At 48.4% G+C, this 22,316-nt stretch overlaps 1 protein-coding gene across 2 annotated transcripts in view; it reads left to right on the top strand.

Moving 5' to 3' along the window:
* Nucleotides 1-22,316, top strand: part of LOC309415105 (CBP80/20-dependent translation initiation factor-like) — a 114,154-nt gene that overhangs the window by 45,204 nt on the left and 46,634 nt on the right. For both annotated transcript variants that reach the window (XM_082012551.1, XM_082012550.1), the window contains exon 6: nt 6,611-6,687. In XM_082012551.1, coding sequence (XP_081868677.1) covers nt 6,611-6,687 — 77 coding nt within the window. The remainder of the gene's footprint in view (nt 1-6,610; nt 6,688-22,316) is intronic.

Below are 22,316 nucleotides of genomic sequence, written 5' to 3'. Positions count from 1 at the left end.
GTGTGAGTGTTTTTAATGATAACTAAAAGTGGTGTTTAGCTGTGATAGTCCTGATCACTGTCACAGCCGTCGCTCCTCTGTGCTCCCACCTTTTTTTTCCGAAAGAGTCTCCACCGAGGCATGCGTGCTGCAGCTACGCATTCAGCCTTTGCTGGCAACGTATGATTTATGGTGCGCTCCCCAAAGATGCATTTAATCAGGAAATCCTCCAAACTGGGACGTGTCCCAAGAAACAACTTCCTATGCCTCCTCTTTTGAGGCATGTTGCGCCATGCCATGATTCATCGGGCAAGCACATCCTACTGTCAAGGTCCCACACAGCATCCCTCCTCTGCTGTGAGACTTGTCGGATCTGTGGTGACAAAGCTGGAGGAGTTTTGTTCTTTTTCTGGCTCCTGGGTGGCTGGAAACTAAGTCCTCTTTGCCAACCCTATAGTTTAATATAGCCTTGGCTCCAATGATGGAGGTTGAAGAAAGCATCCTTGGAGGTGGCCAGGACCCCTGTGTGCTATGTTTGCGGGTGAGGAGTGATGGGAGACCCACAACTGTGAAGTGCTGTAAGAATTTACCTGCCTTTTATAATGGGTGAGGAGTATTTTGGAAAATGGTTGCACTTTCTATTCCATTGATGTTGAGCACCGACTGATTCTTTATTCAGAAACAACTATTATTATAAGCACCTTCCAGGAAAAATGAATAGCTTGCAATTTGAAGGAACAGATTTATCACTTAAATTTTAAGAGAAGAAATCATTTCCAGGCAGCTTCCTGACATTGTTTGGTATTCTTCCATGGCTTCCAAAGCAGGTCAAGGCTTTGGTTTGTGCCTCAGACCTCTTCTTTCAAGAGGTAAAAAATTCCCCTTGTGTAAGAGAGGAGAGTGGGTGGCAGACCAGTGCTGTGGGAGTTCCTGGAAGGGGAATAGGCAACAGCAAGTGGCCTCCAAGGAGGTGGCTCTGCTGGAAGGGCCCACAGGACTTAGGTGTGTTAATAAATGCTGGCCTTGGGTGGGTAGAGGTGATGGGGATGATGCCGGTGGGGACGTAGCAACGCCTTTGCCATGTTTTTTGTGTGCAGTTGGATGGCTGGGATGGTTGTAATGAGTACTGGCACGTTCAACTCCACAGGCACCACGAGTGTGAGACCAGCACAATAAAAGTTAAATATATCTGCAGCTCTGTGCTGTCCCGGACTTTCCTGCCACGGATAATCCATCCCATAGGCAGATGAAAGCCTTGTCACGGGCTGTTGCAATTCACGGGGTTGGTTTCTGTGGATCATTTCTGTAACCACAATATATTTATTTTTTCAACCTTGGTATTTCTGTTGTTGGCTTTGCACAAGCAGATGGGGCATCTTTGGGGCTGCCATGAACCCAGCCCCACCTCACCCTTCCCACCTCCCCAGAAAATAAATCCCACCCTGAACTTTGTGTGCAATAAAACTGAACAAAACTCCCAGTGCCTACCTCAGGCCTAATAACCTGTTTGTTCAGTTCAGGCCTGCTGCAACCATTTGTTTAAGATAAGCAAGGGTGGAGATCTTTCTTGAGGGCACAAAAGGCTCTTGAGATAAAGCTATGCGGGCAGACTGATCCTGCGATATGGCCGAATCATTTCTTTTCCTTCTCTCATCACCCCAGCACTGGGTTTTTCCATCAGTCTGGTTGCTTTTCCCAACCTTTTGTTTGCTCTTGGGGTTTCAGTGTTTCTGTTTGGCCTTCGGGCATCTTTGCCTGCTTGACCATCACGGGCTGGAAGTGTTTCTGCTGCATGGGGACCGTCTGCAGAAGAGGCTGAATGAGTGGATATGAGTGAAGAGAGTCACTTTGTGGGGTGAGGTTTCACATCTGAAAGTCAGGCTGCATTAGACATGAAGACCACAGGGATGAAGCAATGAACCCTAACCTCTCATAGTTGCTAGCGTCTTTGTGAAACGCCCATGAATTTGGCCACCCCAGGCAACAGTTGCAGTTGAGATGTAGAGAAGCAGAGGGGAAGGAAGGAAGGAAGGAAAGTGTAACTTGGTCCCAAATAGGACCGTGCCTGTTGTTGTGAGATGCTGAAGGAATCGCTGGGGTTTGCTGCTACAGGGTGGTCACAGAAGGACCAGCAGCAGCAAACCCCCCTGCCTTGTTTCTGCTTAGCTCCTGGTGGTTTGCCCTGTGATTTACCATCACCAGTAAAACACGCAAAGCTGCTGCCTCCTTCCCGCTTCTTCAGCTGATGCTGCTGCAGAGGAGGCATGAGAAAAACCATAGCAAAGCTCCTGCTCATAGCAGGGTAGCTGTAAAACCAACCATTTCCCTCCTCTGGTCCTTCCCCTCTTCCTCGTGTCTCTCCTAGGCCAGTAGCCCACAGGTTACTGGGCCGAGATGTGGGGTGGGATGGCTCAGGAGAGGGATGTTGCTGGGGATGGGCAGGTATAGGTGGGGGGCGAGGCAGAGGCTGCTGCAGATTGCCAACAAGATCTTGAAAGCTTTTTATTTGTTCTTTCATTAAACTTTGGTGTAAATGGGTCTGGGGCAGCAGAGAGGCAGCTGCCAGCTTTCTGGATTCCCACAGGCAGGTGCACGGGGCTGAGGGTTGGGCAGACACCTTCACTGGGAAGGTAAAGCACAAAAAGAGTGCGCGTGGTTGTCAGACCTGCTCCCTTCTGCCGTCTGTTTGCAGCAATTTCGGTAGATGACAGATTTGCCTTGGCATATGCTAGCTGGGCATATGACAGTCGTCTAAGCTTGTTAGACATCACCTTCCTTTCTCCAAGAGCCGCTGTCCCCAAAACATCTAAAACTGAGTGTGCACATCACAACATAGCTGATCTCTAGGGGGCTGTCCCAGAGAACAGACTAGTCCTGAATGTCCCTTCTTCTCCAGAGCTGTTGGCCTTTCTTGCTAGAGCGTGCGTGTTTATGATTTAAACTTGACTTTCATGTACATGCATTAGAAGTCCCATGGGGTTCTCAGGTTCTGCTCCAAGCTTCCCACCATGTAAACCGCAGAGTGTTTAGCTCCAAAATTGAAAATGACCCCTATTAGCCATCTTTCCTGAGACCATGGGCTCCTTGTTCTTTGCTTTTCCCACACCCCTCACTTCCAGGACCAGCAACACTGGAATGTTGGTTACATTCTCCTCCAACCACCTGCAAATAAATATCAAAATAAAACCAATGTGGGAGGGAGACCACATGTGATTTTGCTGTCCATTGAGAAGTTGCAAACCTGCCTAGAAAAACCATGAGCACCTGGGCTTGATGGTGTCTTCTGGCCCAAGCAGGAGCAAAAAACATCCCTCTTGTCTCGGTCTTCTTGTAGACCTATTGTGGAGCAGAGGGTGGTCTTCTGCCTTGCAAGACATTTCCCTTTGGCTCTGTTCAGGGATTTCAGCTTCATAAAGAGTGTGTCTGCTGCAAAATGGAAGAGCTGCATTTCAGCTCTACATTGTCCTCAGCAAGCCAGCGCTATTGAAGGCACTTCCATTGCTATCCTGCATGACCCGTAGTGGGGAGCAGCCTCCAGACAAACCCAAAAGCTGTGTCATCAAGGCGCTCACCTTGCCCTTGGGACTCTGGCTCATCCCCAGCCACGCAGCACCCTCGGTCTTCTCCAGCCACTCCAGCCTTCTTGCAAGTTGCTGATATTTCCTTTTACATCAGCTTGCTGCACAAAAAAAGTCAACTTTTCTCCCTTCCAAATTTAGCTCTGTTTAGGCAGCAAAATAGACAAGAGTAGGGATCGGTGACTGTTTTTTTCCAAAACACTGTCTCGTGACTAGGACTAAGGAAGGGAACTGCTCAGCTGGAGAAAGGAGATACTTGATTTTCCTAATGGGGACACAAAGTTCTCCTCTGTTCAGGCCCAGGCAGTGTCCAGGAGCGCTCCTTGGATTAGGAGCCTTATTCCCGTGTAATTAATCCATCTCTCGCCCCAGTGCTGTCTGCTGCTGGTGGGCAGAGGGATGCTCTGAAAGGAGGACATGCAGCAATGCACCACCGTACGTATGGTTTCTGGTCGGAAAGAGCAGAAAGGCAGCTCCTGAGACCTTATTGAAGGCTTGGCGTTGAGGAAATCTGTGCTTTAGGTTCTTCTGTTCCACAGAGAGAGTTTCATTTTTCCAGGTAATTGTATTTGCACATGTGTCTGCAATGCAGCTTAAATTCTTAAAAATACCCCAAGCTTTAGCCTCCTGTGGTAGTACAACATTTGGAAACAGCCTGACTGAGTATTTTACTATTTTTAGCCTGATTTCTTAAATTAGCACAGCTGATGTGATTGGGCTCTGTGTGTCTGCTCCCTCCCTTCCTTTTCTCATTCGGTTTGGTACCTTTGGCCAGTTCCAAACAAATTTTCAGAGGAATGGAGTTCTTGGAGATATTAAGCTCCTCCTCAGCATTCATTGAAAATCAGTGATTGGGAAAATAAGTGATGAGGAAGGCTCAAACCACAACCCTTAGTAATGAAGAAGGTTCAGTATGATTCTAAGCTATTAGACATCAAAGATGCCACACAGAATTAACCATGAGGTGTTTGACCACAGGAGAAGCCCAAGTCAGACCTGGTTAACTAGGTGATAACCCATACACAGCCCCAGGAGAGCAGGTTTCCAGCTTTCCCTACTTGCAAACTACCTCTTATTAGTCAAAGATGGGCTATGTTTGAGCGGTGAGATGAGATCTAGGGAGCATGAGGAGAGTTCTTTCTGGTGCTGGGTGCAGGGACATGAGCAGAGGACCACAGAACAACGTGCAATGCTGAGCAGATCCTCGCTGGATGAGCAGATCTGCAGGGAAGCTAAGGCAACTTCATGTGACGATGGCCCTTGAACCATTGCTATCAGAGATCATGCAGGATGCTGTGGCTCGTGTGGCATCTCTGGGTGTTAAGGATGTTTTAGTGGGAGAGAAGGATAATTTGGTCACCGAGAGGGGGTACTACTTTTGAACATGCTTTCTAATGCCTGTGCTAAACCGTGTGATCATGGTGCATCCGATTTTCTCTGGAAGAGTTAAAAGTGAAGAAAGTTAAAAGGGAAACCACCTTCTCAGGAAGCACACTTCAAGACTGCACCCAAAGCAAGGTTCCAATGGGGACGTGCAAGTCAGCAGCAGGACTTACTCAAGGGCTTGGTGACTTCTTCATTGCTTGAAGTCTCAAAGAGTGAAGGTCTCTGAAATGAAAGGTTCCAGCTGCCGTGGGAACTGTAAGGTTGTTGCAGTAGCAGTTTCTCCAGGCTCTTTGCAGACGGCCAGGATGGATGGTCATGATAAACCCTGTTGGTCTTGGACACAGGGATGCCTTCTCTGGCCTGCAAACCTCAATCCATTAGCATCCCCAGCAACCTTTCTCCTCCATTACATCTTCCACCAGAGGAACTCAAAATATTATCTCAATAACTGCTACTAAAATTAACTGTCATTTTTAAGGCTCTTCATGCAGAGAGAGAGGGACTTTTTTTTGAAGTCAGTGTTATGTTGTCATGCCAATGTGACAAAGCTGCTGCTCGATGAGACGCATTCCCATGCAGCCCTTGCCCTTGCCCAGGCTGCTCCCTCGTGGCCCCTCACGCGTGGTGATTCACCAGCAGCGCCTGGAGCTCCGAGGCTAAGATAGATTGCGATGGAAATAAAAGGAGCGACTTTTACAGGGCTTTTATTGCCAGCCGGGGAAGTACAATACTGCGTAAATAAAATTCATTATGGTTATGACAGCTCTGTGGTCCCTGGAAAATAAATAACACTTTGCACTTACATAGTGCCTTTTGTCCAGGAACCTCAGAGCTCTTTGCTCACATTAACAAAGCCTCACTATGCCCTTAGTAGGATGGCAAATACAGCATCCCCCTTATCAGATGAACATGTCAAATCGGAGAGTCGGCACCTTCAGTGGAGAGAGGACAAGACAGCAGCTTGAGTTACACACAGCTCTTCCACTGGCTTGTCTTGGGCAAATCATTTAACATCCTTGTCATCTCAGTTTTTTCCAGTAAGGTGGATGCCACCCGTCCCTTCCCCAGCGGTGGCATGGGTTGACTAGCTCACGGAGGGTAGGCTCAGCGAGGTGCTCATGATGTGGTCGTTGACTTGCTAGCGGCATGGGGGCACAGCCCCAACAGACCTGCCGGCTGTGGCTCGTGTTCCTTGCTCCAGTATCCTCAAAATGCTTCTGAGCATCATCCCTTTACAGACATCTTTACAGCTGGGTTTTAGGTAAATATAGAAACACAAAGGAAACAACCCAATGAAAAGTGGATGGTTTAGGTGCAGCAGCGTCAGCAGTGTCATGTGTGGTGTGGGTGAATTCCCTATAGATGGTGTATATAGGAATCCACCTATACATAGTGCAGTTATTTGCCCTGTGTGGTTTCTCCCATACAGAAATTGCAGATAACGTCATTCCCTGCTCATTGCAATGGCCCTGAGAGGGTACAAGAAGTCTGTGGATTTCCAGACCTGCTTTGATAGGGTCTGAGATGTTGCAAGGATGTTTGGACGGGAACTGTTTCTTTTATAAGGCTCACAAGTTGACTGTACAGCTCTGTCTCGCTCTGACCCCTTCCATATCTGTGCCTCCTGTATCTTGGAACTGATCGTTGCTTTTCCCTCTGTTTTACAGGGTTACCATCCATTGCCTCATGAAGCTGAAATCGCACACACCAAAAAACTGTTCAGAAGGAGGAGAAACGACCGGAGGTAGATGAAACCTCTCTTTAATGCTTTTTTTAATCTTCTCTTCCTCGTTGCATATCCTCACCATCCCTGTCTCATGGAGTGTCTTTGGACAGTATTGCTATTTAATAGCTGCCGGCATTGGTTTAATGCATAAACCTTTATTTGAGCACTAACGTCCTGAAAATGCAGACTCTGTCCATCCCCCTGGTTTGTCTTTTAAATCTGGGGTACGTCCTGTACCACTCCAGGAGTATCTTACGGACCTCCTCTTCCCCTTACATTTATTCCAGCAGAGCCAGATCCCCCCATTTTATAGAAGAGGCAGCTGGCAAGTTACTATCTGCAAAAGCTTTGCGTCCTTGCAACTTGCATCCTCTCTTTCAATTGAAAAGCAAAATTCGCTGACTTTCAGGGTCTCTTGCAACGTGGGTGTGGTTGAGAGGGGTTTGCAGCAAGACTCCAATGCCTGTCTGCCTGAAGGAGGGGATGTGCTAAATAAGCAGCTGAGTTCCTGTGGCATTAGTGATTTCAGTCCATTGAGTTAATTTAATTGGGTCAATTGGATATTTAATTGTGTAAATTGCATATTTAATTATAAGAGAGCATCTAGAGTCCTTGATAAGAATTGTGACTATGGTTAAATATGAAAATAAGCGGGGAAAAAGGGAGTTAGTTGCACATGCAGCTTTATTTCTGCCGGTGTGTTCTGCTATGGCTCAGACAACACGACCGGGGCAATAGAGCTTTGCAAGGTTAATGTTATTGAACAGGAGAAAAAGTGGCCAATTTTTTCTCCTAGAGTAATCTGAAGTCCATGTCTGAGCTCTGATGCCTCACGGGGGGATTTTCGGGGGAGTCCTACAGACACTTGTAACAGTAGTTGGAGTGTGTCCTCAAATCTCCCCATCACTTATTGACTTGTGAACAGCCGTGATGCAGTTAACTCTGTGCGTGGTTTGGTTTTCCCAGATTTTACTGAGTGACGAAAAAACAGCTGAAAAGAGTTTGCTCAGGCATCCTAGAAGCATTCTTCTGTGGGCAGGGTGGTTTTGTCAGCAGCAAACTCTGTTTTCTCTCCTCTTTGGGGCTCTGTCCTTTTTTCCTGTAGGCAATTTTTAAGGCAATTTAGTCTTGTGATTTAGGGAAAAAAAAGGTCTTGTTTCAGCTGGGTTGCAGCCCTGTGAATACCAAAACATGGTTAAAACCAAGCTGAAGTCTGCTTGTGTTGCAAGAGCGAGCTGGGTGGGCTTTCTCGCAGCGCTGGGCTGGGCTCCCCAAGAAATCACAGCGGAGGCTGGCTCATCCTGCTCCCATCCCGGCTCAGTGAGCAGGTCTTCCTCTGCCATCCAAAGAGTGCATGATGCTGCTGGAGAGGAGACCTGCAGAGCCAAAGGTCTCCTGCCTGAAGGCCCATGGACAAAGCTGCGCTGCACCAGAGCCATGGAACTGCGTCTTGGTTCTTTCCTCCCACCCAAAAACCCATACGGTCCAAGGGATCACACCAGACATCTATTTCTATTTCTTTGTCTTTCTGGTCCCTTCAGATAAGTCGTCAGCAGACAGAAGCATTCAGCCCCCCAGGGTATCCCTGCCTCCCACACAGAAGGCAAGGAGAGATAGCAAAGGAAACTGCCTTGGGCTGAGGTTGGAAAATCGCGGGGTGAGATACAGCCCAGACCAAGTAGCACTGGGATAATATCCCAGGAGGAGAGACAGAAGCCTTAAAACCCAGTCGATATGGCATCATGCAGGAGGAGATATGGGACTGTTTCAGCCCTAAGCAGTCACAAATGAAATAAAATGGAAAGAGCAGAGGGGATGCAGTCCTGCCTGAGTCCTCCACAGCCATCCATGGTGGTGTCCAAGCTTAGACAGAAAAACATAATTATTTTAGTTGCAAAAAGCTAAGAAGCTGAGCTTGAGGGAGTGAAGTGAAACAAAACAACAGTGTCTTAAATAATTATTTAAGCTGAAAAGGCATGGTCCCATCCCCTAGACTTCAGCTGGGGACCCCAGCAGCCCCCCTCTCCTCATGCCACATGGTTTGATGCTGGGGGCTTTCAGGGTCCCCTTGCCTCTGCGGTGCTTTTGGGACTAGGAGGGGAGTTTTAGTCCTTCTAGTGCTGTTTGAGATGCCACCAGAGAGCACTTGCTCCTCAAAATTGATTTCTAGCAGTAAGTGAGGTCTCAGAATGGTTATTTTATGAGAAAAACATGGTAGAAATAGGGGGAAAAAAAGGGAATAGAAAAAAACCCTCAAAACAGACTGTATTGGAGCACAAATAGGTTACAAAGCTGTTCACGCTTTATTGCAGTGCTATTATCTTAATGTCTCAGGCATCATTCTGGGGGAGAAAAGCTTCATTTCAGAGCTGGTGGAGCCACACAGGTGACATAAACATCCCTCAGGATGAGATTTTATGGCCAGCAAAACAGTTGGGAGTTATGGGCTTTTTGTTTTAAACCCCATCTGGATATCAAAAGACTCAAAATTGCAAGACTGTGGATGGGGCATCAGAGGCAGCGAGGCTTGGGAGAGGCTGAGCGGGGCCGTTTGGTGGTGTGTGGGTTGGGAGGGGGGTTAGGAAGCAGCTGGATGTCTGGACCCAAGGGAAGAAGAGCTGGTTTCTTAGAAAGGAGTTGGTAGCAGCCAAAGATGGGAGTAGGGCTGACATGGAGTGGATTTGCAAGAAGAAAAGAGGTTGTCCTGCTCTACTGGTTAGAAGAAGGTGTGGCCCCCAAAGCCCTGGCACAGTTGGGTCTGGTTTTCATCTAGCAGCTTTTCCCCTTCTCCTGAAGGTGGTGAGCACTTGGCACTAAGCAGCACCCCAGACCCCACAATGCCTGTCCGTGGTGCACCATCTCTCCCTGTCCAGGACCTGCCTCATACATGAAGGATGACATCCCAGGTGACCATGGTGTGCATCCTCCTGCCGTGTGCAGCAGTCACTGCTCACAAGTGGACATCCAGCTTGGGTTGAGGAGTCACCCCCGAGGCTGACCTCGGCATGATGCATGGGTCCAGCATGGTCCAGGCCTTGCCTGGTTGTAGCTGACCTTCAGGTTGGCTGCTACTTTGTATAACACAGCTATTATAAAAGAGCTGATAAAGCACATTGGTACCCAGAAATCTGACTATTTTTTTCCAGCTGGTCTTACAAATGATACCGGTTCCCTCCGAGAGCACATGTGGGCTCCTCTCCCCTCCCCGACGGTGACATTCAGAAGGGGCCATGTCTTGGGCTAGCGAAGCACCTTTTGTTTCTCATGCAAAACGACGCTGACATCCGGCCGTGCTATAAATAGCGCCTGTCCACGCTTCCTTCCCGTCACCTTTCCTCGGGAAATGCTGTCACCGCGTTGCGGAGGAGCATGGCTCACCTACCCTGAGGTCTCTGCTGTGCACCTTTCGCTCTCCTGGGGAGAAGTGACCCTATGGGCGTGCAGCCATAGCTCTCTCCTTGCACATACAATACGTTTTTCTGTTCCACAAGTCATTTTTCCATGGGATGCATGTTTTATTTGTTGCATAAGATAGATACAAAGAGTGAATTAGAGGTGTCGTTAAAACAGGCTTTGACTTTCCCAATTAAGGACCACTGTGGGTCTGTTGAACACATTTTTGGTAACAGTGATCAACACTGGAGCCACATCTGGTGGAGAGTTTGGTTGCACAAGGTGTTGTAAAAGCCTACAGGAGATGGTGAGGTCCTTGCCGCAAAGAGCTTATAATCAGGGCAGGAGACCAGTGAAAGGTATCGCCCTCCCCACCTCACCCTGCAGAAATCCCACACCCGGTGTTTTCTCTGTTGATTTAGATGCAAGAGAGGTAACTCCTGATGAGGGTGAGGGAGGGCATCACCGCTTGATGGGATTGTTGAAAGAGAGCAGCAGAGGCAGGTTTTTTCATAGATGTCCATGTGAGCAAGTGTTAAACACCAATGAGGGTTTTATTGTCCCAAATGCTAATCTGCTGTTCGCTGCCACACAAAACCCACCCTACCTAGATATCACCAAAGGCAACTTGGTTCAATTTCCCGTAGGCAACCACCTCTAGGGAAGGAGGGACTTTCCCTGGGCGGTTGCAGGACCTCTCCTGCGCTTCTGTCCTGCAAGCAGTCAAGAGAAGAATAATACTCTGGGAGAGGGGGCACAACGGACCTATTTCTCAAGTCCTCTCCTCCGACTCTTCCCAACCCAGTGCATCTCTGTTAGCAGAGCACAAGCTGTGCTGGAATATGGTCTCCTTAGGCAGGTGGGCCCCCTGTTTTTCAAAAAGTTCCAAAAAATGCCATTTCTTAAGTATCTATCAAAGCATTGCAAGTCAACTTGGTGCTGCACAGGGTTTCTCCACTTCCAATGGCATCCTGGTATGATGTGTTTTGGGATGGAGTGTCCAGCTGGCCAAACCCCATGGCCTGGAAATGCATATCCAGGGGCTTACACCAGCCTTGTAGGTGTGGTGAGAAATGTTGCCTGGTTTAGGTGGGATTTACAAGGAATATATGGAGTTGCAATGGGTTAAGGCGGGTGAGTTTATACCTACTTCTCGGTCTTCTGGTTAACAGAGTACTGAGGTTGTTCTGCGTCACCTAAGGAAGAGGACAGTTTTGCTGAGGACCAGGAAAATGTTGCTGGGGAAGTCTTAAAAAGTTTGCGCCATCGTAATCGCATTGGTTCAGTCACATCTTGTTGGGTTCAAAAGTCAAATCAGGCTGAATACCTTATCAAAAGGAAATCCTTATGTGTGCGTAGGTGCTTGACTGGTACCTCATGGGGCTTTTGGTGGTCAGTCTATGGGCAAGAATAGGAGACGATGACAGTGGGAAGTGCAGCCCCATCTCTTGGAGAGGATGGAGTAAAAGCCTAACCAGTCCCCTCTTTCCAAAAGGCATCTGAATTCCTCTTTCAGTAGAAAAGGTGTGGATCCCTTGTGCTTCCTCCAAGTGCAGCTGGTGTGTCTCCAGGCTTTGGGATGACCAGACCCACAAAGGGCTGCTCTGCCTGTCCCGGCCAGGGCTGTTGGGCACCAGAGCCAGCCTTGGCTGAAGGACTGTCACCCTTAGCTGTGGCTGAAATTTGTGTTGTCTCCTACTCCTGCTGTTGGGTGGGATCTAAGGGGGGCATTTCAGCACCTGGGATATCCATCCTTTGTGAAGCCCTTGTGTGGAGGTAAGGAGGTGGAGCAGAAGACTGCGTAGGTCCTCTTGGCTCATGAACAGAGAAGAAGGGGTGGGAGCGAAGAGGCTCGTGTTCTTTCCCCATCTTCCCTCAGCATGCCCCAAATACCGGTGACTTTTGACAACAGGATTACAGAAATGTCCCCAAGTTTTCTCCTGCGTTGTCCCAATTTGCTTCCTACCGTTAACTTGGCTTTACACTTAAATGATCAGGAAAAAACAGTCTGGATTATTTTTTTGTGTGTGTTGTTTTCTGGTTTTAATTAGATTTAGAGCTGGGGGAGGCAGAAATATCCTCCCTCCCAGGAGAGCCCCGGGTGGCTGTCAGGGACAGTTTCCTCTTCCTGAGGCAGGAGGGTTGTGTAAGCGCCGCTGACCCCTCCTGCTCGCGCCCACGCCGAAACCGGGTTAGCTGGGGTGAGCGCACAGTGGCAGGCACCTCTGTCCTGACTCCCTGCTCGGAGCCTGGATCATTCTGACAGGCCACCACGCTGCTGAGGGACCTGCCGGGGCTCACCCCAGCCCATCCACGTGGCCCTGGACAGGGTCTTGCCCAGAGGCGAGCGTGGTCCTGCATAGGGGCGGCCCAAAGGATGGTCACAGCGGGCTTGGGGCCAGGCAGGGAATGTCCCAGATCTGCCAGCAGCTCCACCGAGGAGCGTAGGCAAGCTGTGATATATTTCTTTTCCCATTATATTTGATTTTACGGACCCTCAGGGACACTCAACCACCTACAGTGATTAGTTCGACTGATTAAGCTGCTTTTCCTCTTGTGGCAAACTCCTTTTGTGAAGGGTTTTCAATAGCCACGCTGCTCGGGACATTGTTCCTGTACAATTTCCTTTCAAAACACCATAAAGGGCACTCTACCACTTTACCCTGTCATAAAACATCACAGGAATCAGCTTTGCCCAGCTTGCTCCTTCAAGGGCAAGATCTCATTCAGGGAGGAGGTCTGGGGTCAGGTGGGAGCTGCAGGACCGCATGATGCTGGAGTGAGATGGAGCCATTAGCAGAGGGGATTTGAGATGAGATTAGAGGTAAAGCAAAAGTTTTCTGCCTTCTTTTTTTTTTTTTTTTTTTTTTTGCTGTTTCTTAATACGAGGATCCAGGGTCACCCAGGGAAGTGAAGGACAAAATAAACTTGAAAGCCCAGAGAAGGAAATGCTACTTTGCACATGTCTGCTGGTTCAGCCTTGCCCGGCAGAGGCTGGGAGCGGATGCGGCTGCTCTCGAGGTACCCTGGGTAAACAGCGCAGGGATAGAAGGACTATTTGTGATGAAGAAACATGCTGCTATGACCAGCAAGCGGATAAAACTGGTCATTTAATTAAGACTGGAAGTCGGCAGAAAGTCTACCTTGATTGCCAGATGTAGGGAACTGGAGGGGCTTGCAGGGGCACAAGGTCCTTCCTCCCCGTGTTTCTAGTTACTCCAGTACCCTCTCGTGAGGCTGTCGGGTAGGTTGGTGGGAAGACGTGGTGTCGTTGGGACCTGGTTAGTCCATCAGCTGCTGTTTGGGCAAGGCGGTGATTGAGCAGGGCAGAGATGGTATCAGGAGGGGTCAAGCAGGAGCCCCTTCAACCCGCAGAGCCGTGCTGGCCAGACACACTGGCATCGCCCGGCCCTGCTGCCCTTCCTTCCAGGCATCGCGGAGAAACCTCTGCCAGGGGTCAGGGTGATGGGATCCCGCTCCTGGGAGGAGGTTGTTGAGAACAAAGCCTGCACCAGGCTCCCCATTGAAGGAGTGGTCGTTGAATTATCCAAAAAGCCACCTCCTGACGACCCACGGCATCCGGCTGGGGTGACTCAGGCTTGGGTGGAGCTGCTTGTCGTCAAGAGGGACCTCTTGGAGCTGAGATCTGGAGGTGGTTTGGCTCCATTAAGACCCCTCGCTGCCTTTGTACTCTGCTCTGGGCTCAGTGAACAGGACGCAGCATGGCATGGGGCTGTAATAGCCCAACACCATCCCTGTGCAGTAATCCCAGCCCCAGTACCTACACGGCACAGGTGATCAAATAGCTCTGCAGAAGCCATCCGAAGCTGAGCTTATATCTAGCATCAGTCCTGGACTGGCTCATCTAAGAGCCACTTTTTCTGCCCCAGCACCATCTCCAGAGCTGCACGCGTAGGGTCTTCCCATTAGCTGGTGGGAAGACCACTCTTCCCATTAGAGTGGTCCTTGTGAAACACCAGTAGCAGTAAGGTGGAGCAGCTGGTGTTTAGCATCCATCGGGGAGTTTGTTTTGCCTGTCAGCCGCGTCTCAAGCTGTGGCAGGGTGAGTAGGGCTTTTCCACCCAGCTGCTCTTGTTTCTGCCGTTGTGATCAGCGCTAAGCCCTTACACGCTGAGGGTGTCAGTGAAAATATGCCCAGCCGTGAGTCGCCCCTGAAGGCAGATGGTGGGGCTGCAATCCTGCCGGCAAAACGCACCACGAAAGGTGATGCCATATTTACAGCTCCTTTCCCGACTCTAGCAACAACTAAAAGGATTTTGCATTTCATGTTATGCGGGGAAAAATACTTCTGTAAATATCAGAGTGCTCTGTAGGCTCAAGACTAATCTAAAGAGAAAAATAACCCGTTTTGAGTTCAACAGGACACGCTCCGCATGAGCAGGACTTCAGGAGGTGCGTATCCATTACTGTTCTCCATATCTGCTCAGTCCTCCTTGTGTGCCTAGCTAAAGGCATGGTGCAGAAGGGTTAAAAGATACTCATCTAAGCAAATTTAATCCTTTCCTTTCATTGTTCCTTTTTTTTAATGCCAGGAGGCAGTGGCAGGAGAGAGCCGGGTGCATTTCCCAGCTGCAGGGTTGCCACCTCTCTATTGAGAGCGGCTTTGTCATTACATAAAAACTCTACAACACAAGACTTTTTATTCCCTTTTTTTTATTAACTTGGCGACTGAAGTGACCCCTGTCCTGCAGACTAAATTTAACCTGAATTGCCAAGCTGCCAGTAGACTTTGTGGCATCAGGAGGCTTTTGCAGGTTGTTTTTCTCCATCTCTGCAGCTGATTGAAAGACTTTATGTAGTACCGGCAAAACATTTTACTGTTATGAAACCTCAACAGGAGCGTAATGGCCTGCTGGATCAGCTCAGGGTCTTATGATGTTACTTCACACAAAGCAAAATAATTGCTCCAGCTAAAAAATCCAGGAGAACTTCAGCATGTGCCTGTGGTGGAGGACACTTGATTTCATCAAAACTCAGTATTTGTGTCCAAGGCCCTCGGGGAGGACATGGAAGACCTCACTTCAGTTCTGACCTTTATCAGAGACTGATGGGATTCACCTCCATGATCACAGCTCCTATTTCGAACATATCATGAAATCCATGCAAGGAGCTAGCAGACACCAGACTTTGTGAAACCTGCACTAAAATGGTGCAGTCAGTGGAGTTTGGAGGATGGTTCATCTCAACATGAAGCAGGCGTTTGGCCAGGGGACCCCCTCCCCAGTCTCCACCTTCTGTACTGGTTGGGCTGCTGCTGATTGTTTAGATCCCTACCTCACATTTGGCCTCTGACATCTCAGACACCTAAAATTAGGCAATTTAAAGCCTCTCGCTGTATGATGCTATGTCACCCCCTCCCCGTGCCTATGTTCTCCGTGCATTAAATGCATCTTGCTGCTATAAGCTGTCTGGGGAGCAGTTCTTCAGTACACGAAGCACTTATGCGCAGGGCCTGAGGGTCTTCACAACGGCACTCTGGTAGAAGTCCTGCACAAGACTGACCTTTGTGAGCAACCCTACAATAATCCAGTGCTGCGTAGAGAGAAGGGAGGATTCCCCTTCCCCTGGGACAGGGTGGGAATTCACAAAGGTGGCAATTACAGGTGCTTGGAGAGCCCTGGAAAGCTTCTCACTGAGATCTTCTTGCCCCCACATAAGAAAAATGAGTCTGGCCATCTTATGAGAACAGGTTTCCTTGCTTTATTTCGTCTTCCCATGTTGACCAGAACCAAGGAAGTCTGAAGAACAAAGAGCTGTGGGAGGAGTTGAGCCAAAGCACCTCACACCAGAGGAAGCTCTGGGACAGGGATTTGTTTCTGGGCTCTCTTCAGCAAGAACAAAGACTTGAGACAGGGCATCCCGTTCTCTCCCGTCTCATGGAAGGGAAATCTCTTCTCAGCCAAGGAAAGCAAGGTTTCCACCAGGACATTTTCACACTCGCAGAGAATGCTGCCTTAGCACTTCTTGAGAAGCTTTGGGGGCAGCAGTCTCCGCTTCAGACCGTGTTTGCCATAAGTATTTCTGGTGTGTGAAGAAAATGTACTTGTATCTGTACCTGGAAGATGTACATGGCTGATGAGATCCCTCACCCATATTTAGCTTGACCCCTTGTTGAGGCTGCCTGGCTTCACTGGCCAGAGCAAACCCTCCTCACCCATCAGCTGGGTAGATAGACCCAGACCTGGGTCTACTAGCCAAGCCAGCTCAGCACTGCTAATGAGCAGGAGTTGACACCAGTCTCTGGTGTTTCAGCAGCCTGGGTGAAGTGCAGATTTGACTTTTTTGCCCTTAGTTTTTCATAAACAGGTGCTGACAGCAAACTGTTGTCATCACAGGTGGAAAGGTTTAGCCCTGAGCCCCTTCAAGGCATTGCCAACTCCTGCTATGATCCCTATCTCGTTTTCACATCCATTAACAATTTGCACCTTCTTCTAGAAGGTTTCTTCTAGAAGGGAGCTGGTGGGTGGCTCCCCAGCTGATGAATCTGGTAAGTCCCAAGGCAGAAGCTGGCTGAACTGAGGGGGTCTGAGGAGATGGTGGCATCTCAGGATGTGCATGGCAGTGATGCTTTTGGCACTTACGTTTCAGACAAAACGTGAGCTGATCTAAACCCTTGGGTTTGGGTGGGATTTTGGGAACTGGTTCATGAGAGCTGTAGGGTCCTCAGCTCGGCCTAAGCTGTGTTGTGGATGTATGTGTGCTGCCTTGGATTTGGTCCTCAATGTCAGGAGAAGTATAAATGCCTAGGTGTATCATGGGCACATGAAATCATGGGAGGGTCAGGAATGGACCGTAAAGCAGTGTGGCTTGTCATCCTGTGTCTAAATGCTGAAGCTAATGTCTAGCTTGTGTTTAAAGGACAATATTACTTTATTTTACATGAACATCTGCTCTTCTGCATTCACTATTATCTGATTCTGAGTTCACAGGCATCATCTTCTTGTCCATGGTTTCATCTCTTATTAAAAAAGAAAATTGTTTTCCCTCTTGTTTACCCTCCTTATCTTTCACTCTGTGCTTAAAGAGAGAGAGAGATATATATGCATATATATAACAGATATATATATATATGTATATAAGCAAGTTGTCCCAGCACTTTGTCTTGCAAAATGTTTTCTCAGCGGGACTTTACCGGAAGAAAACTCCATGATTGTTTCTGCAAGCATTGCACGGGCAAGTCAAGAGGTTGGGATCCCAATGGCACATGTCCTCCTTAGGCCAGGTAGTTTTTGTGCTGGAAAGATTGCTCAGAAAAGCCCCAAAATCACTCCGGAGTGTGCCGTGCAAGGTATTTGTTTGAGAACTCCTTACAATAAGCTGACAGCCCGTGTTCATGCAATTGTCACGCTGTCTTGAAGGGTTGCACTATTTCCAGAGCCGCTCCCATGCTGATCTATTCATGGCCAGCACTAGGGCTCCTTTCACAAATAAAAATAGTCCCAGGAATGGCCCTCACCCTGGATTTTAAGATGCGAGTTATTTTGGGTGAAAGCGAAGGTGAACGTATCTTATGGTTGCCATGAACGTGTCATTTTTAAGGCTGTGAAATTTTGGAAAAGCCTTAGAAACCCCTTTTCAGAGGTCACCAGGACAAACCTGTCCTGCTGGGCAAGTGAATAGAAATGAGTTCATAATTACAGAGTATAGTAGCAACACGTTTGCTTTTTCACTGTTTTAATTTTTCAGAAAGGAAGAGAACTTAAAACAATACAGAAATGTCTTTTGTTCTTCCAGGGCCGTTTACAGAGGGCTTTTCAGTGAGAGGAGAGGATGTTTATTAAAGAAACCAACAATATCAAGACGTTATTTTAGTGCCTAAGTGCTGTTCCTAGCTGGAACAAAACGAAATGTTTTGGATGGACTGGGTACTTGCTGAAAACTAGCACTGAGCTAAATGATTTGCAGTGCTTTTAGTGAACTCAGCAAATGGTGTTGGAGCAGGAGAAAGAGGAAGGGAAGGAACTGAAAAGGTTGAAACACCCTTTTCCTTCTCAATAGGATTTCCAAGTCAAAATAATTAGGTTTAATGTGGGTCTGAACCCATGGAGCAGCATCTGGAAATCAGGTTTTCATCCTCCTTCTCATGCTCCTGTCTCCTCTGTGCCCTCCTGGGAGCTGGTAGGGGTTACTGGAGCCACCACTTTTGGATACTGTCTTTGGGGGTGCAGAGGGAACACCCCAAACCCGCTGGAGCTGTCACCACCATCCACACTGAGCAGGGTGCAGAGGAGCTGAGCCAACATAATGGTGGCTGTGAAAAGCTGTGATTTGTGGGAGAGCTCTTCTCCTGAGCAAACTCAGGACCAATAATTTTTTTTTCTTTTTAAGGACAAATGTAAGTCTCTGATGGTGTCCTTGCCTGCAATGATGAGTAGCAATGCTAGCATCTACCTAAATCATAGCATTTAGAGTATAACGATGCAAAAAAAACTCTTCTAGGCAGCTGAAAGCACCTAAGCAGAGATGCTGTTAAAATAATAGTCTCTGTCCTGCTTAAGATTGAGAAACTTTGAACCAGTGGTGAAGGACAGGCCACATTTTCAGGAACAACCGCACTAAAGGTGCATCTCGGAAAGGAATCATAGAATATCTGAAGCTGGAAGGATCCCATAAAGACCATCGAGTCCAACTCCCTGCTCCTCGCAGCACTACCTAAAACTAAACTGTATGACTAAGGGAGCTGTGCCAGCTGCAGCTGAGCATGCCAGAGAACAAGGTGAAGAACTCCTTGTTCGAGTGCTGGTCCGGCATGATGAGGTTCCTCAAGGATTAAGTGTTCATATGCATGGAAGTCCCAAACAAACGGGCGGCGCTTGCCCCTCCTGTCCGAGCAGAGCCGGCGGTCGCCGATGAGCGGGGCATCAGCCGCGAGGTTGGTTACAGGCAATTTAGAGACAGATCATCGTTTATTTCGGTTTGATTGTCCGCAACATCACTGGGAGTTATTACACTAAATTAATTCTCCGAACTGCAGGTCCCCAGAGGACAATATTGTCTCAGCGGTTTGTTCCTAAAAGGACTCAGCTGGGTGATTGCGTTACTGCGGCTTAATGAATTACAGCACGTGAGCTGGGCAGGGGTAATTGCCAGCATGTGCCGCTGGCTGTGCGTGCAGAGTGCCTTATGCCGCAACCCCTCCACCCAGCGGGGGGAGAACTCGTCTTATCTTACGGCTGCCGTGCAGTCCTGCATCAGTAGAGGGGCAGGAATATTTAATTTACAATTACATATGCTAGTGGTGTGCTGGAGCTGGTCAAGAGGTCAGTAAGAGCAGGAGAGCTGTGATGGGTCACACCAGACCACCTGGCTTGGTGACCGGCAAGGGACACCAGGAGGAGCGTGAGAAGACAGGGTATGCTGCTTCCCAGCCGTGCTGTCCTCTTAATGGTTGGAGTCAATGATCTTGAGGCTCCTTTCCAATAGAAAGGATTCTATAGTTCTCCAGGAATTTACACTTTGAGGATCTGCAGGACCACATTTGCTCACCTTTGTGTCCAGTAGCTCCTGATGGATTTTCCTTTCATGACCTTGGCAATGTGCTTTTTAAAACCTTGTAAGCTCCTGGTACTTGCATTTCCTATAGCATAACTCCACAGTTTAACTGTGTATTATGTGAAGAAATACCTCCTTTTGCTTATGTTGAACCATCCTTTTTGTGTCATGGGAGTTAAAGCACTCGCATGGCTGTGCCTGCAGACTAAGTACCGGTTGAGCACTGCCTTAGCTCTTCAGTTGTGTTCAGCAAAATGAGAGTCAGCATTTAAAACAGGTTTTCCCATTTTGAAAGCAAGACCATCAGCAGGAGCATTCAGCAGTGCCTGCTCTGGGATCATAGAATCATAGAACAGTTTGGGTTGGGAGAGACCCTTAAAGGCCATCTAGTCCAACCCCCCTGCAGTGAGCAGGGACATCTGCAACCAGAGCAGGTTGCTCAGAGCCCCGTCCAGCCTGACCCGGGATGTTTCCAGGGATGGGGCATCCACCACCTCTCTGGGCAACCTGGGACAGGGTTTCACCTCCGTCATTGTGAAAAATTTCTTACCTAGATCTAGTCTGAATCTGCCCTGTTTTAGTTTAAAACCATTACTCATTGTCCTAGTGCTACAGGCCCTGCTAAAAAGTCTGTCCCCACCTTTCTCCTCAGCCCCTCTCAGCCCTGGCAGCTGCAGGAAGGTCTCCCCGGAGCCTTCTCTGCTCCAGGCTGAACCCTCCCAGCTCTCCCAGCCTGTCCTCCCAGCAGAGGGGTTCCAGCCCTCTCATTATTTTTGTGACCCTCCACTGAGGTGCACTTTGGTCATCTTGGTTGTATTGGTGGTGGTTTGGTAGCCGATGATGTGACTTGTTTATTTTTAACCAAGCTGGCAGGAAAGTCCTCATCGTGTGGGCAAGCATAGGGTGCTGTTGGGTCAGTCAGCTGTAGGAAGAGTCACAGGGAAGCGATGCAAGAGCTCTCTCCAGTGAAGACAGACAGATATGAAACAACACTGCAGTGTTTTGTTGTCCATCAACCTCAGAGTGCTTTTGGTCAGCCATCCCCCCTTTCCCTGCAAGGAAACTGAGACAGAAAGGAGGGAAGGGGCTGTGGTTGGACCTTCCGCCACTGCAGACCTCGCAGGGAACCCATGGCCACCAGATCCTTGTATGTGCGAACCCCATCACCCATGAGAGTGTCCTTCAAGGCTGCTCTTTTAGTGTCATGTAGTGCAAAACACAACCGTCTACGTGATGCTATTTCAGCCAGCCAGAATTGAGGGAAGGAAATATAGCGGCAGGTTCCTCTGCACTAGGAAACCGATCTGTTATTGAAATGGCTTTCTCTTTGGTGGAGTGTTTCCGGCACAGCTCCTCAGTACTGGAAATGGGTTTATCAATCTACACATTGTTTTCCAACAAGAGTTCGTGGAGGTGTTGTCAGCAGCTGGTCGCTGGAGTGAATGTAAAGTGAAATAACTTGTTTCTTTCTACTGCTTTCAATCCTCAAATATAAATGTGCCGTTGCTGGTGATTGCTTGAAACAAACACCAAGGGCTTTATGCCACCAGGTTGCTCTCCGGAGTTATCTGGCAACTGAACTGAGAGGTAAGGACAGGCAGAGGTCAATGCTTCTGATGGCTAAAAAAAGGTTTTATAGCATCCCCTGTGTCACACGAGGTCTTTCCGTGAGACCTGGCCCATTTGAAGAAGCTTAGCAGCACTTCTGTGGCGTGCCTGCATGGTTTGGAGGTGACTTCCAGTTTTGGCCACAGCAAGTAGCCACCCTCTCTGCAGGAGAGCATTTACCACAAGCTCCTTCTCTCTACAAGCCCAAGTTGGGGATGTTGGCCATGGAGACCTGGGAGGGAGCAATGTGCTGAAGCGCTGCAGGGCCTCCTGGCATGGTTAGTGCATGAAGAAGTTGCCAGCTCGAGTTGTTTGGGCTCTTGTTGCAGAAACAATATTTCTGTCTGACCCCAGTTAGCAACTGATGTTTGCAAAATAAAGAAGTCAAGGCACTGGAAATACTTTCCATTCCCCCTCTTGTCTCAGCCCAAAATATTAGTATTAAAAATATTGCATCTATTATATGCAGCTAATATCTCTGCTGGCATGTAAATCACCCAGGGATTTTTCATCTCCATATTAAAAAAAAAAGTTAACTACACTCTATTTTTGGATATTTGTTAACTGTTTTGTTTCCATTTATTCCTACTAAAGCCACAGCAGTCTGTCTCCAAGGGACCATCTGTGGGAAAGCGAGTCCCTAGATTGATTTGGAAGGTGCTGGGGTCATTAACAGGCATGAAGGCGCTGAGTATCTGCTCTTTCTCTGATAATGTCTTTATTTAGCGTGACAGCCTCCAGGGCATGAGTGGACAACAGGCTTCTTTATTTCATTTAAACTAACATTGCTCCATCCATTCCCAGCATTGTGCAGATGCTGTGGATCATCCCGATTTCCTGATTAAAGCTGGGGATGCTGGTCCCCAAGCAGCAAGAGCCCTCAGCTACATGGAGCTGCAGAAGGGGAGCCAGCTTTGTGTGCCTCCCCCCGGGCAGCATGTTCCCATCCAAACTGAGGAGTGGAAACCCATCCGAAAGAAAGTAAATTTCTGGAGTGGTTCAGACCCTGGCGCATCTCAGGACGTCCATGTAATCATTAGGGGTAGCATGAGGGAGGAGGCAGGAATGGGGTCAAGAGGAGACAACTCTTCTTTTGACAGTGGGGCAGACTTAGGTAAACATTTGGGGAACTG

Source organism: Phaethon aethereus, assembly GCF_964289735.1.
Source record: "Phaethon aethereus genome assembly, chromosome: W".
Classification (NCBI taxonomy): Eukaryota; Metazoa; Chordata; class Aves; order Phaethontiformes; family Phaethontidae; genus Phaethon; species Phaethon aethereus.
Note: the sequence above shows the minus strand (reverse complement) of the source record. Positions and strands in the feature narration are given on the sequence as shown.